Below are 15,373 nucleotides of genomic sequence, written 5' to 3' on the forward strand. Positions count from 1 at the left end.
AAAATAGAGAATAATATAAAATTAATTAAAAAATTAAGGAGGAAAAAAAGAAAAAGAAAACTTAGCAACTCATGCTAAAAGTTAAGAACAAGAACTTTAAAGAAACCTCTTTCATGTAAAGGCATTGTGAGTAGTTAAAAAGAAGAAGTAAAAGAAGTTAGATGGAGCTGAAGAAGAAGAAGAAGGAGAAGGAGAAGGAGAAGAAGAAGAAGAAGAAGTAGAAGAAGTATATTGATGTATACCAGAAAAGAAATAAATATTATAAAAATCAATTAATTAATAAACCAAAAATTACATGAGATTGGATTCTGTTGTACTATTTATCTTTTCTATGCACTTTCCATTTTAGAGTTAATGGGTTATCTTGTTTTTTTGTTTCAATCATAATAGTAAAAACTAAACCAAATTAATTAGTTCCATGGAAAAATTGATGAACGGAACTATAAATCTTGACTTTCAGCAAGTTCGCATAATTACTATTTCTAACTAAAATTGAAGGAGTCATTTTCAAAATATATTTGCACTTCTTTTGGTATATAATGTATGTTTATTGTATTTAGTATTACTGATTTAAAGCTATAATTTATAACTCACATACCATTCCTTATTAGTTGGGGCTCTTATGTTTTACTGTTAGTAAAATAATGCTCATTCTATCAATAAATTTAAACAATTAAGACCTTGATAACTAAAAATATTCTGATTATTATTGAAAGACATAATTCATCAATTTACTTGCATTGTTATTCCACTTAACCGTATACGAAAAACCTTGTTAACGACAGTTGAGTTTCACTATATAACATATTCTTTTTCAAATTACTGATTGCCAGAACAATAAATTAAGTCTATCTATGGATGTAGATATATTCCAATTAAAAAGAAGGAAAATAAAAAGAGAAGAAAAGTCTAAATAAGGCTATAAATAAATAAACGTTAAAATTGACGAGTTTAACCCAATTAATCCTAAAACATAACTCCTAAAAGTATACCGAATTGTTGATTTCAAAGCCAAATGGGGAAGCCAAACACTAACTTGGATAAAATCTACTTGTAAGCGGGGGATTTAAACTATTTTTAATGAGAATTGCAATTGTAAATAATAATTTTTACATGATCATATTCAATTTAATTAAGTTCTGTGAAATTACCAAACACATATTAACTAAAAATATGTATAGATTTGTCTAAATTATTTATGTGGGATGTGTAAGTATGTAGCATGTAGTTTGGGTGGGAACCATATATAATTGGAAAAGAGTGATGCTAATGTATAACCACTTTTAGAATTACTCAAATGTACAGGAGACTCTACAGGGGAAGAAGAGAGGGGTATTAGGCAGGAAATTAATTAAAACGGGAATAGCATAGTGAAGAGCCCCTTTATACCAAGGCTATTTTTCTTAAATTTACAATATTCATAAGTGTATATACTGTACTAATACACTCTACATGCTTCTGAGGTTGAATTCCTCACTGGAATAACACCTCCACATTAGTACACACCAGTTTTATTTTATATCTTGTAGCTGATACCTGGTTCCTATTGAAACAATGGAGTTCACATGGATTTAAATATTGGGTCATTTTTCTTAAGGGTGGAGATAATTCATTAAACTTTATTTTCTAATCTCATCCATGATGATCATTTCTCTTCTTTTACGCGTAAGCTTTAAATTATTCATCATTTAGCCTTGTCCGAAATCATGTCTCATGTCAAAAATATATAAAATCCTTATCATTGGGACTCATCTTGATGTAAGATACTCACTGAACATTCACAAAGATATCATCTTCCACTGGGTCCCCAACCCCATGGTCAAATGATGGAACATAGACGAATCCCTGAAGATATTGTTTCCGAACAAATTTGGCTTAGTAAATAACCTACATAGTTAGATATAATCTACAAAAGATAACCCATACAAAGATAAACCTTACATGAATTTTAAGATTCTTAAAACACGCAAGTAGACGTGATGGATTGAATGTCCATGGAGCTGAAATACCAATTGAAAGATCAGTGTTTTCTCTACAAACACAATGTCCGACATTTGTGCTATAAAAGAGATTCCTTACCTCCCCTTCTGGCATGTGCTTCCTCTGGATTCTATTATCAAAAACACCATTCAGAAATATAATTTCCCTTGCTATTAAACAAAAGCAAAGAAGCTCATTCACTATACTCCAAAAATTCAAAAAGAAATTCTGTTTCTTGGTAAAGGTGATACTTTTGTTTTATGTAATCTAATCTCCCTTTGGTTGGAAAGTAAGATCGATTTTGGTTCTACCTCCAAAAAATCAACAAATAAGAATGTCATGTTCATTTTCCAATCTTTGCAGACTACCTATTAGATATTGTAATATGCAAATCAGCACTTTCGACTTTCAAGCACACATTTGACTATCTTCAAGCTTACAATTTCAAGCAGTATTATGGATGATGTGAAGAGATGAAATGAACTATGAATGAAAATTCATATCGACAACAACCAATGGTAAGCACAAGAAAGATGGAAACCATCCATGGGAACTACAATAGCAACATCAGGAGGTTGAACCTGGGAGTCCATGGAAGAAGCTCTCTCTGGGCAAAGCTTGTTTAACCGGCTGACTACTTCATGTGCAAGAGTGCTTTTTCCAGCACCTGGCGGACCAGCCAGGCCAACAATGTGCATGTACGGTAACATAAAAATAACAAAGACGTGAATATAAATGGAGCCACAAACAAAAGGATGACAGGATCAAATTTATTCTGATGTAGGAGACATACGTAATACATTTAACTGAAGAAGATAATTAAGATGTTCTTGTAATTGATTATTGATAATTTAATGCAAAATGGCAAGTAGAGTATCAGAAAAGTAAAACAGCAGCTGTGAACAATGAGGCCTTCCTAACAGAAGAAAAACTTTGCCATAACTCAAATTTTAAGCAATAAATTATAGCCAGGATTTTGATATACCTAGAATACTTCTTTAACATAGAGTGAACAGGACCAACAGTATAAACCTTCAACCGTAAAAGGATTTGGCACACAGTACTAACATGCAGAGATGGATGTACACGAGTCTGTACAATTGTGGTAACATTCAGAACCAACTCCACTAGTTTTCAGAATTCCACAAAACAAGAACTTACTTAAAATTAGGGCTTGATGACACTGATGCTGAAGGCAGAAGGCGTGCAGCCAATTCATCATATAACTCTTCAACTCCACTGCAAGGGAATAAAAGTAACTAAATGAGTTCAATTCATCGCTATTTCTCCCTCAGAAAAAAAAAACATTTCAGATAATTTGCAGTTTCAAATGACACCCATTCATACTATTACCTTTTCTCTACTATATGAACCTGCCCCTTCTCAGCAGATAAAACCTGTGAGAGCACAAGTTGATTATTATTTGTTTTCAATTTTTGACTATAATTGAAAAGATGAAAACAAGAACCTTAAAGAGAGCAATCTTGCTACTGCCATAGCCAGTTGTAGCAAAAGGCAGCGGAGAAAACTTGTTATCGCGCGCGACGGGTAGCAAAAACCGGTTCTGATGGCGAGCTCCGACTGTTCTTAGCAACAATGGTTCTGTGGCAACGATAAAGCAAAAGTGAACCAATTACACTAAAACAATCACAAAAACAAAGGTATTCTTGTTTACTTATACATTTCTAAATGCATGCAAGATGCGATTGATAAAAACAATCAATTGAAAAATCAGAGACTGAAAATAGAAGCACACCAGCACGAGAAGATCTCTGAAATATTGAACAGAAGGTTGCTTCCATATTACTCTCACATTCAACAATGGAGAGTTGGAGACACTACTCACTTTTTTTTAAACTCGCGAACAATTGTAAAGGCTACATAGATTGTAATAACAGCTTGAGAGGAGATGTAAGGAATAATAACAGCTCAGCATCCCAAAAACAAGAATTGACTCATTCAAATTCTATTACTATCTAATAGCTTTCTTTATTTTAACTTTCTATCACCAAACTTTAGCTATAAAATAGCAGTACATTGTTCTCTCTATGTAACACACTTAATAGCATATAACAACTATATACTCAGTCAATATCACTCTCTTTTTTCTCTCTTGTTCTTCATCATATTCATTCTTCTTGAATATTCTTGACATGGGACATTAAACAAACAAAGATGCTTTACTTAACAAAATGTGATACAGGTAATTGATGCACAAAATCAAATTTAGATAACAATGGCTACAGTGCATGCAAAATATAGAGATAGCTTCCAACTAATATACCAAAAAAAATAAGGTGAGGTAGACTAAACTTGCTGTTATTGTTTTTAACTCGTTACTGAGTAAATGATGAGGAACCCGGACCCTTTTGGACCCATCAGGTAAACGCTTACAAAGTAAAAGATTTTCCATGGCTGTATAAGCATTGCGGACCTGCAAGCAAATTTAAAAACAACATATGGAAGAGAACGCTCGATATTAGAAACATTCAATTATAAAAGAATCAAGACATTATGTAAATACTCTTTAAACATGAACTATTGGCTTCCTGTTCACAATAAAATTGACAAAATGAAGATTCTAACTCAAATGAAACATAGAACTAGAAAATACAGGAGGAAAACTGATATGCTACCTGATTTTGGATGGCCATACTTAGAAGATCTTGAGAACAAGATGCATGCACATTTTCCAAACCAGGGCATTGAAGTAACAACCTCTCTAAATGATTCAATGATGGAAAAAAATCAGTCACTTATGTAAATACTAAAAGTTGTGTCAAATTTCAGCTAAAAAAGTATTGACCACAAAAGAACATGGATATGAAAGAGGTGCCTACCTGGATGCAAATTTGAACAAGAATTTAGGTTGAGATCAGTAAGATGTGGGCAGTTTAAACATAAAGCATGTGTATTAAATAAAACAACAAATTCTAAATATTAGATGCTTGAGAAATAACATGCAGCAAAATAAACTCTTAATTTATAAAACTCACATCCAAACCAGAACAACCCCACAAACTAAGTTTCTTTAAACGGCTATGTTTGATGATTAGCTTTTGGTTTGTTAGGTGACCATTAGCAATAGATCTGTGCTGTAATTCACAACTATTGTCGTCTGTAGTCGGACCGTCGGAATTAGGATCACATATGGTCATACCACAGTCCATAAGTTCAAGGTTTGGTAACTGAGCCATAGCTAATTGAATACCACCTGAAACACGTGACAGCATAGGAGCAAAGAGATTTATATTTGTCAGGTAGCTGAATTAATAAAATGTTCCTTACTTGAAGACACATAGGGGCAAAGAGCAAGAAGTAGTCTTGTCAATGTTTCACCGAATACATTGCAAATCATTCCAATGCCACTGTCACTTATGCCAGATCTGAGATATAAGTTACAATTAAACATACTTTCAGAAACAGATAGATAACGCAGAGAGTTATATTCACACAAGCATCTTAACCATGTGTCTCTAATCATTTGGTTTCCATTATCTTTATGTACATTGTCGAGTTGCCAAGTATTTTAACTGTCTACAAGGCCAATGCATTTCATATTTCCTATAGAGAAACTTGAAGACAGTTAGCATGAAGGGACACATGCCCACTGAGATCAAGTAATTCCAAATTTGGGTAGCCTGAAGCAATTGCAGCAACAGATGCATCAGTTATTTCAGATCCAAGAACAAGTGACAGCATTCTCAACTCCCTTATCAATGGTATAAACAAAAATTTGGGTAGCTTGTTTAATATCTATTATACAAATAGGAAAAAGAGAGTTTACTTTCAATGCCTCTAGCCCACTATCAGTCGGAGAATGTCATTTTCTCTAAAAGAAAAGAAATGCTTATTTACAATCATTTATATCAGCTGCAAAACAATAATTAAGGAAGCCAAATATACATGGCCGATTATGCAAATTGTATAGTTCTAACAAACATAATCATCACCCAAATTTTTTAAAAACAAAATAATGAAACCAACATTGTTCAATACAAAGCAAACATTATCCAAAACATATAATTAAACATTATCCAAGTCTCTAATCAACCAAACATTGTCCAAATTATAACTTAAAGTACAACCAACAACCATTCTAAAGACAAACACAAAAGTAACATTCTGAATTCAATCATAATCGTTAAGGCAAAAGCCCACTCGACAAGCCCGCCTCAAAAGTGCTTAATTCCATTCATGTTGTGCATTCCCATCAACCAACATTGAGCACAACAAAAAATTAATGATTGCATAAGCTCATGAAAAAAACTTGTAGTTCTTGGCTGAGACAATGATATTCCTCAAAGCACCAATAGGTGATAGTGTCATTATCAATACTCCAATAACAATGCAAATCTGAAATTCAAGGATGGAGGAAAAAAATTGGCTAGTATCCTCATTGATAATTTGCAAAACTGAAGATGAACTTATTAGTAGTTGAATCCAAATGAACTTACCCAATTAATTGTCCAAGACAAGCCATATTTTCTAGGTTTCTTGAGCTTAAGCCATATGATGCATGGAAACTGCAAGTAGGCATAAAATAAGACCAACTAAGCATGTATATACATATATAGTGGTTTGGATAAATATTTATTGTTACATATATATAACTTACAAAGTATGAGGTGGGAGCAAAGGCAAATCCACCAAGAAATCCAAGAAGAGAACCAAAAAATGGGATGCTGATTCCTATTAACATTGTGATTCCTGCAAAACAGGATTTGAAATTTGGCTAGAAATCAATCGAAACCACTAGTGGTATGAACTAAGATTACTAAACTAAATGATCATGGCAGGGTTAAATGGTAGCTACTACATACACAGATCTTAAAATTATGCACCCGCAATGATTTACATTAAAAAATTATAACAAGAATTTATTTAAGACAATATAATAATAAGAGGTCTGTTTAATTTATTTTATTTGAGTAAAAAATCATAATAATAATCATAATAATCACATACCAACAAATAGAGTGCGAGTTATGACACGTAAGGTGGAAGAAGGTGAGAAGTTCAATCGTGTTACCAAATAAATTTCAATCATATCAAAGACTGGCATTGCAAACACTTGAGTCATAAAAAAATGGAGTTATGAAATGGTCATTCCTTGTGAGTAGGTCTAATAACGGGTGAAACTAAATAATAGGAAGAAAAAGTAGTGACCTGATAGCCTCCAACGACGTGGATGACAACAAAGAGATTAGTTATGGCAATAAGCCAAGCAGGGTGTTCGAGTGTGATGAGGATGTTATCATCCACCATGTTTCCAAACATGTAGTAGCCAACAAAGGCAACAGGGAAGTAACATATTGCAACTCCAATGTATGCCCAAATACACCCTTTCCACATTGGTACCTTGGAAGGCTTCTCTGCCGTTGAAGGCATTGTTGCTTGAATCTCTAGCACCACATTGTGTCCTGCATATGCAAATGCCACATCTCTCAATGCAGAGAAGAAATTGAGCACACCATCACTCGTGCTTTTCATCTTCACGTTATAGGACACGTCTGGTGTAATCCCTTTCTTGATGGATGCACCCCAAGCGATGAACGAATAAGTCAGAGACATCACTGCTGCACCGAGAGAGATGGCAGAAATAGAGTTGAAGTTGGGGAGCTGGGCAAGAACGAAGTTGACGGAAGCAAAGACCATGATCCAATAACTGGTCTTGATTGGCGTGCATTCAGGGCAAAAGGTTTCGTGAACCTTTTTTATTGACTTGCCTCTGGTCACCATGTAGACGATGCATGTTCCAACTTCAACCAGCAGTTGTTGGGGAAGCACAATCCACAGACCAAGCTTTTTCCCAAATGCTTCTTGACCTAGTTCGTGGTACCTATCAAGTCTCTTCCCTCCCGGTACCATCTCATGCATCTCAACCATTTTCCAGAGCGTGTACAGCATGATAACCCATGACAAGATCATCACCGTGATTCCAAGACCCCTGCATTCATGCATCTTCAATCAATTTCTTATTCGTATATTTACTACAATAAATATAGTGTGTTAAGAATCTACGTACCATCCCATATGTGCCATTGCATACGGAAGGCTCAGAACACCGGCGCCCACCATGGCTGTCAGATTGTGAAATGCAGAATACCACCATTTTGCATTTCTTGAAGCAGTGATCGGAAGCCATTCTTCAAGGCTCTTTTGCTTTGATGCGGATGCTGATGATGCTGAACCTTCACCACTTCCTTCTTTGTCAAAATCCGTCTCTTTTTAGTTTCCAAGTAAATGTCACCACCTTAACCAGTTATAAATAGCTCGCAGAAAAACAGTTAACCCAATTTCAGCGTTGAAACTATTATTTCCATAGACATTTACGGACAATCTAAGACTAAGATTAGCTTGAAATTAGCTATATATTATTACTGTTCCTTTCTTTAGAATATTATAGTTGTAAAAACCGTTGCAATTTAATTTGAGAACAACAAAAGTAAATGCTCGTTTGTCAACTTCATCTATTTTTGTACTTTTGAGAGATATGATATAAACATATTAATAAGGTACAAACAAAATAATGGTGAACAAATAAAGAATATAGCAAAGTGTATTATAACTCATGTTTGGATTAGTAGATTAAAAAAAGGTTATTAATTAGAATGAATATTGTTTGGTTAAGTTAATAATAATAAATTCAAAATTCCCTTTGAATGTATAATTATTAAAATTGAATACAATATCGCACCTTTAGTCCATTTTTATTTTTAAAATATGTTAATAAATTATGCAAGTATTGTTATAAACAAACGGTCTAAACTTTTACGTGTGTTACATAAATGTTATATATAAGAGGCTATTTATAAACTAGCCAAAAAAAGAAAAATTACAAAAAAAAACTCTTTGTAAAATTTCTTAAAAAAATTTTAAACTCACAAATTGCGCTCTATTTTGTTTAAGAAAACTTATTCTCTTCAATTTTAGTGATCATATATGGAAACTAAAATTGAGAAGCTCTCTTTTAGTTTGAAGTCTACTATTAAAAAACCTAACAAATAAGTAACATTTTCTTGTTTTGAGTTTTCACATGAATTTTGTTAAAAAAAATGTAAGAGAGCAGTAGAAAAAGAATTTTGTATATATTCAAGTTGTATGAAATAATATAATATAAAAGAGTATTTAAAAATACTAAGAAAAATCAAAATAATAAAGACGTAATATTCAGTAATAAATATTTATATATGTTAAATAATTATAATAAATGCTAAATTGCTAATTAATCCTAATATATTCTAATATTTCCTGTAAATACAAGTGACAACTTAAATTTAAAAATTATTTGAAACAATGAAATAAAGAAAAAAGATTGCATAAACTGATGAAACGGATATAGACAAAAGTGGTGGAAGAAAGTGTATTGTAAAGAAGCACAAAAGCGCAGACAAAACTATCAAAAAGATGTCGAACTGTCCAAAAATTGCCGATCATGTAGCACGCTACGAAGAGATGGTAAAATGCCAGATAACGAACTGCCAAAAAAGTGACAAAAAATATAAGTTTTTCTATGAGAATAGGTAAGTAACAAATGATAATAGTGTTCGATTCATTATACTCAGACATAAGACAGATAGGATAGACTAATCAGTAAAGTGAAAAACATCAAAAGAATTGAAAAAAATACCATAAATCTAATTCCATGTTAGAAAAGGTAAAAAAGAATAGTAAAATTTTTTTTATATGTATTCAAATTATATAAAATAATATAATATAAAAAGATATTTATAAGTATTAAGAAAATAATAAAAATATAATATCTTATAATAAATATTTATATATATAAAATAATTTTAATAAATAATTAATTTTAATATATTCTAACATAATGTTTGTACTCTCTGAGATGAGAGCAACCGAAATTGAATAATGAAAAAAGATGAAAAAACAAACAACAATGCATTCAATATAACACATTAATTATCAATGAGTAATAGCTTAAATGGCATAGTCTTTCCATATTCAATTAAGAAGTTGCGAGTTCGAATCTCTTATCTTTGGTAAAAAAAAATTTAACACATTAATTAAGGTTCGGGCATCTTAGTACCAAAGCAATCTTGCACTGAGAATAAGAAATTAACGAAAATTTTAGCTTATATATATCATTTACAGTTTATGGCGGCGAACAAAGCTAACGCTCAAATATATCCTTCACAAGGGGAAAAAAAGATTATGACAGAAAAAAATCATGAAACTAATTAAATTTAAACCGAAAATTCAAATTGTGGGAGAACAAAGTGCGTCACAAATTCCCAGGTTACCAACTCAAATATTTAACACAAAAAAAAAAAATTGTGATACTCCGTTCAAAATTAAATGATTACAAATTCTTGTAAATAAGAATGTTGATGATCATATGACAGTGAAAGAGAAAGAACGCTTTCATGAGAATGTGAAGCCCTAGCTATTGAGGCAGGCAAAGCAAGGAGCATTGGTATTAATCAAGCATTTTAAGATTATTAATTACTAATTAATGGATTGACTTTCGAATTAGTGTACAATGTTAACTTACTAATTGGAGTCAAATTGGTGGCGGCCTTCATTGTTTTGCGGATACATTATTAGAAGCAATTTTGATGTTATTGGTGTGACAAGTGATAACAAGTCTCCTTTTTTCTTTTGGTAGGGATGTATTGACCTGAAATATTGGGAGGGTGTGCCTTTATTTACTGAAATTAGCTTTTCGATTTTATTTAGTATTTCTCTCTTATTATTTGTTGTAATTTTAATAACTAGTAGGATATATTAAGCACTGCATAAAATAAAATGAGAATTTGTAAATTAAAATTAATGCCTTAATAAAATAATATACAATATATATATATATATATATTGTATTAATAAATTGATGAACTGCCCCTTAACTTGATGTTACTAGCTAGGATTTTGTGCAACTTCATTGCCAAATATTCATATATTAGACCCAAATTATACCTACTAATTTACACAGTTATATATACATCGTTTTGGATAAATACATAAATCTCGTTTTGGACAAATGCATAAATATAAAGTTAACTCATTTATACATATATACATACATGAGCTATGCATATATGGATATAACAAATGGACGTTAGGTCCAAATTAAAGAGTAACGCCAACAAGAATGGCCAGCGGAGCCTACGAAAACATCGTATATATGTCAAATGAGTCATCATTCTTTTTATAATGATAAATTAATACCACTGGGAGAATACGTATCTAACTAGCTAGCAACTCTTCCATAATAAGAACAACAATGACTACCATTTAGTTTAATTTATTAGGTTGTTCACTATTTTTGTTCATTATTGCCAGCAATGTCTTAGATCTTGTTATTTAATTAACTAACCTTTTGAGAAAAGAACAAATTAGTTAAAGTGGGAGTTAATTACTAGAAAAAGACTATGAAAGACACATTAGGTAAATCTGTGTCTCTCTAACTTTGATGATATACTTTAGGGTGTGAATGAATCATTTATATAGGTCATTGGGTCATAACTTTATACATAATAAATGTTAAGAAGTAAAAAAAAATATTGAGTAATCTCATAAAGCACACACGTTATGTGTTTATTTTTATTTCTTTAGAATTACATGTATTTTTGGTGTGACAAATATTAAGATTCTGAACTTTTTCTATCTATCCTTTTAATTAAGAGCCATCCAAATTATGGATGATGCATCCAAAGTCAACATATTTATTATCAATATTTAGGAGTACTGAATTATTTTGTAAAGAAAAATCTATTCCTAAACTGATTATTCCTTAACTTGTTGAACTCAAATTTAAGATAATTAATAAAAAAATAAATAATAAATATATGCCATCATATTTATAGTTTTTATAAACATAAACATAGATATAGACATTAACAAAAAAAATAATTAAGAATTTTAATTCATATTTTAATTATTTTTTTAATTTTAAATTAAAAAATTTGATTTTTTATCTTTTTATTAAAAACTAACCTATATATTTAAATTCTAAATATTAGAATATGAATTAGGCCTCCTAATAACCATTACTTCTAAGTCCTAACAAAATAATAAAAGAAAAAAACATTGTGGGCCTAGTGAGTAATGGCACACATGGGTAATGGAACTAGAGCTTTTTAGATGTTAAAGAAGGTAGGGAACGAGAGGCCAAAATTTAATTTCTTTGTAAGCAAAAACATCTAATTGCTTGCTTGCTTCCCTCCATGCCCAATTCTATTATACATGCAAATATGTAATTCCTCACTATTATGTTCTATCAATGCGCCTTCTTTTCAGATGTCTCACCTTTAACATCGGAGCAACCACAATTGTACAAATTAACCAAAGAATAATAATAGAATGTGTAATAAAAATATTATGTCTTTGCAAAAAATTAATTATTAAATTAGTTATTATTTATTTATATATAATACATAAATTATTTATTTAATTTTTAATTTATATTTTATTTTTTAAAATATATTTTATATTAATAATTAATTTATATATGTCTTAGCTTTTGGACTTTATTTAATATTTGGCTCATATTATTTGTTGTAATTTTAATAATTAATAGGGTATATATTAAACACTGTATAAAATAAATGAGATTTGTAAATTAAAATTAATGTCTCAATAAAGTAATATATAAAATATATATCTATATATTTAACCACAAAAAATGAATATATATTATATTAATAAATTGATAAATTGTCCCTTAACTTGATGTATGTTACTAGTTAGGACGTTGAGTTTAATGTCTTAATTAAACTCACATTGGAGATCTCAGTGTACAATGGGGAATTGGATTTTGAGGGTATGGTAGTGTAATATGTTTTTACACTTTCGGTAAACATAGAATTTAATTTTCACTTTTTTATTGTCATGTTTCGTAATAATTATCTTGGATCTGATCATGCAAGATCCAAAGAAAAGGAACCACTTTTACATATTCATAAAAGTAACCAGAATATAATTATTAATAATATACCACAGAGGTTTACTATAATTGCATAGTTAGTCATCTTAGTTATTATATATTAGTTTTAGTTTTTGTTCTATCACTGGACTCTGCCTTCTTGTTATATAATATTGTCTGTATAATGATCAAGAGCTTTATTACTTAGCTACTAAATTCAATCAATTCTATATTTATATTGTCTTCTTGTTAAATGATTATTACTGAAACTAACTCAAAAGACAATAATTTTAATTCATTATACTATGCACAAAAGTTTATCATAAATTTGAAATAGCATCAGAGATTAATATTTTAATTTAGTATAATATAATTTAATAATAAATTCAACTGGACAACTAACTATATTTTTTATTACTATCAACAAAATTTTAAACTCTAAATTTTAAATTCCAAATTTAAATATTAAATTATAATCCTCCAAAAAAGTAAAAATTTAAAAATAATTTAACTTTTTTATACTTAATCTCTACTATACATATTACAGTTGCCCAGTGCGATGATCATCATCATTTGTTATTCTTCATTGTTGATTCATTTATTTCTTTTTACTCTCCCCCTCTAAATTGCAATAATGTTAATAATTAAATTTAAGATACATATATAATACAAATGAAGAAAATAAAAAGATTAAAAGAGTAATGTGGGTGGCCTAGAGGACGCACATGGAATAGGGTTAGGGAGTTATATAAAAAAACCATATTTATCAGATAAATATCTTTGGGGTGCCCTAGTAGCTTGCTACCATAAAAAGAAACGCAATGATTCATCTTTGAAATTGAAGCAGTACAGCAACTTAAATTTATTACTACATTGATTAATAAAAAAAAATTGGAAAAGAAATTTGGTCAAAGATGATGTTTGTCAATTTTTGTGAACCATGACGATGACATTTGTCTACTATATATCTCCACAAATTGATGACATTTTTCTTTTGTTAGTATAGAAAGTGATAAATTTTTTTCATATTAACATGAAATAATGTTTTCATTATATATATAGATAAAAGTGATGTGCATATATGATATAACATAGTTTTAATTTCCTTTATCTCAATTAACCTTACCACCAGGATGTTTGTGAAATCATGCAAGCGTAAGAGGTTATTGGTGGTGGTTAGTATATATATCTTAATCTTTATATTACTATTTACATGTGATATACTAATTAATTAATTGTAATGATTTAATTTCTTTCAAGTATAATTAGATATGGTCTAACCACAGTGCATGCTATATATATTATAGCACATTTTAATAACAATAATAAAACTTGATTGATTTTCTTTCTTCATCAGCACCAAGAGCCCTGGAGAAATGCAAGAACAGAAATAATAATGACTCTAAATTATGTTGTTAGACTTGGTTTTATCATATAATTAGAAGTTTGAGAACATATAATAATAATAATGTATCTTAGCTTCTATCTGCTTGTATTGATCTATTGTAGCAATTGTATATATTTTCGTGTTCTATATATTTAAATAAAATTATCTTCAAACATATATTTCCAATAATAATGATGCTATTCCTTAACATATATAAATCAACTAGTATTTTATTATTCATTTTAAATAATAAAGAAAGCTAAGAAATATAAGAGTGATGAATAGATATTGCTGGAAATGTTCCCTGAGGATAGTGAATGGGAAAACAAGCTAAGAACATGTGCGTGGTGATGGAGCATTTATGCATGCCATTAAAAAAATAGGTTCTTTAAACTTATAATTGTATTTCATTTCATAATATGCTCAACGTTTTGTGGAATGGTGAGGTGGGGAGATATTTGTGGGAAACAAAAATGATGAAATGCGTACAACAGAAACTCATAGCTTGTGCTGCATGTTGATCATTAAACAGAAACTCATCGTGATGTCACTATCTTCATTGTTTAATTATTTTTCTCTTTTTATTATTAGAAACCAGTTAGTATTGGGAGCAATAATAATAATTAATAAAGGAGCAACACTACTCTCAAAAAGAGGACATAGGTTCAAATTTTGAAGAAAATTATTAGAAAGAATACACATATAAGAGGGAAAAAAAAGGTTTTATATTTAAATATGATTTGTATCGTATATTGTCTGATTTTCTAAACATAGAATAAAATAAAGCCTTAGATCCAATGTACCAATAAACTCAAGCTAATCGAAAACTAGAATTGGTTTGAAAAATTCTCTATGATTTAGTAGTGAATTGTCAAATTAACTATATCTAATCTTATTTGACAAAGATACTATTATTAGTTTATTTTCTTTTTTTTTCCTGTCATAATTAGCTTCTTCTAACTAGCTTTATGTTAATGTCATAACTAGCTTTATGTTAATGCATTTTAGAGGATTTTTGAACTTCTAAATATATGATATGCATCTGTTAAAAAAAATTAATTTCAATATGCTGGTAATATAAAATAATTTTACATTGTCAAATAACTTTTCTCATACCC

General features: G+C 30.1%; 2 protein-coding genes across 2 annotated transcripts; both read right to left on the bottom strand.

The window, feature by feature from the left end:
- Positions 1-1,767: 1,767 nt before the first annotated feature.
- Positions 1,768-2,678, bottom strand: LOC127748438 (uncharacterized). The gene is made up of 3 exons (XM_052262966.1): positions 2,522-2,678; positions 2,080-2,150; positions 1,768-1,845 (listed from the first exon to the last, which is right to left on the bottom strand). The coding sequence occupies exons 1-3, from the start codon at positions 2,676-2,678 to the stop codon at positions 1,768-1,770; spliced, it is 306 nt and encodes a 101-aa protein (XP_052118926.1).
- A 3,559-nt stretch (positions 2,679-6,237) lies between these two features.
- On the bottom strand, positions 6,238-8,076 carry LOC107493151 (lysine histidine transporter 2-like). The gene is made up of 6 exons (XM_052262828.1): positions 8,009-8,076; positions 7,154-7,930; positions 6,949-7,058; positions 6,599-6,690; positions 6,438-6,506; positions 6,238-6,336 (listed from the first exon to the last, which is right to left on the bottom strand). Exons 1-6 carry the CDS (start codon positions 8,059-8,061, stop codon positions 6,238-6,240), a joined length of 1,200 nt encoding a protein of 399 aa, XP_052118788.1. The 5' UTR covers positions 8,062-8,076.
- Between the last annotated feature and the right edge of the window lie 7,297 nt (positions 8,077-15,373).

The sequence above is a fragment of the Arachis duranensis genome, chromosome 6 (assembly GCF_000817695.3).
Source record: "Arachis duranensis cultivar V14167 chromosome 6, aradu.V14167.gnm2.J7QH, whole genome shotgun sequence".
In the NCBI taxonomy this organism is placed as follows: Eukaryota; Viridiplantae; Streptophyta; class Magnoliopsida; order Fabales; family Fabaceae; genus Arachis; species Arachis duranensis.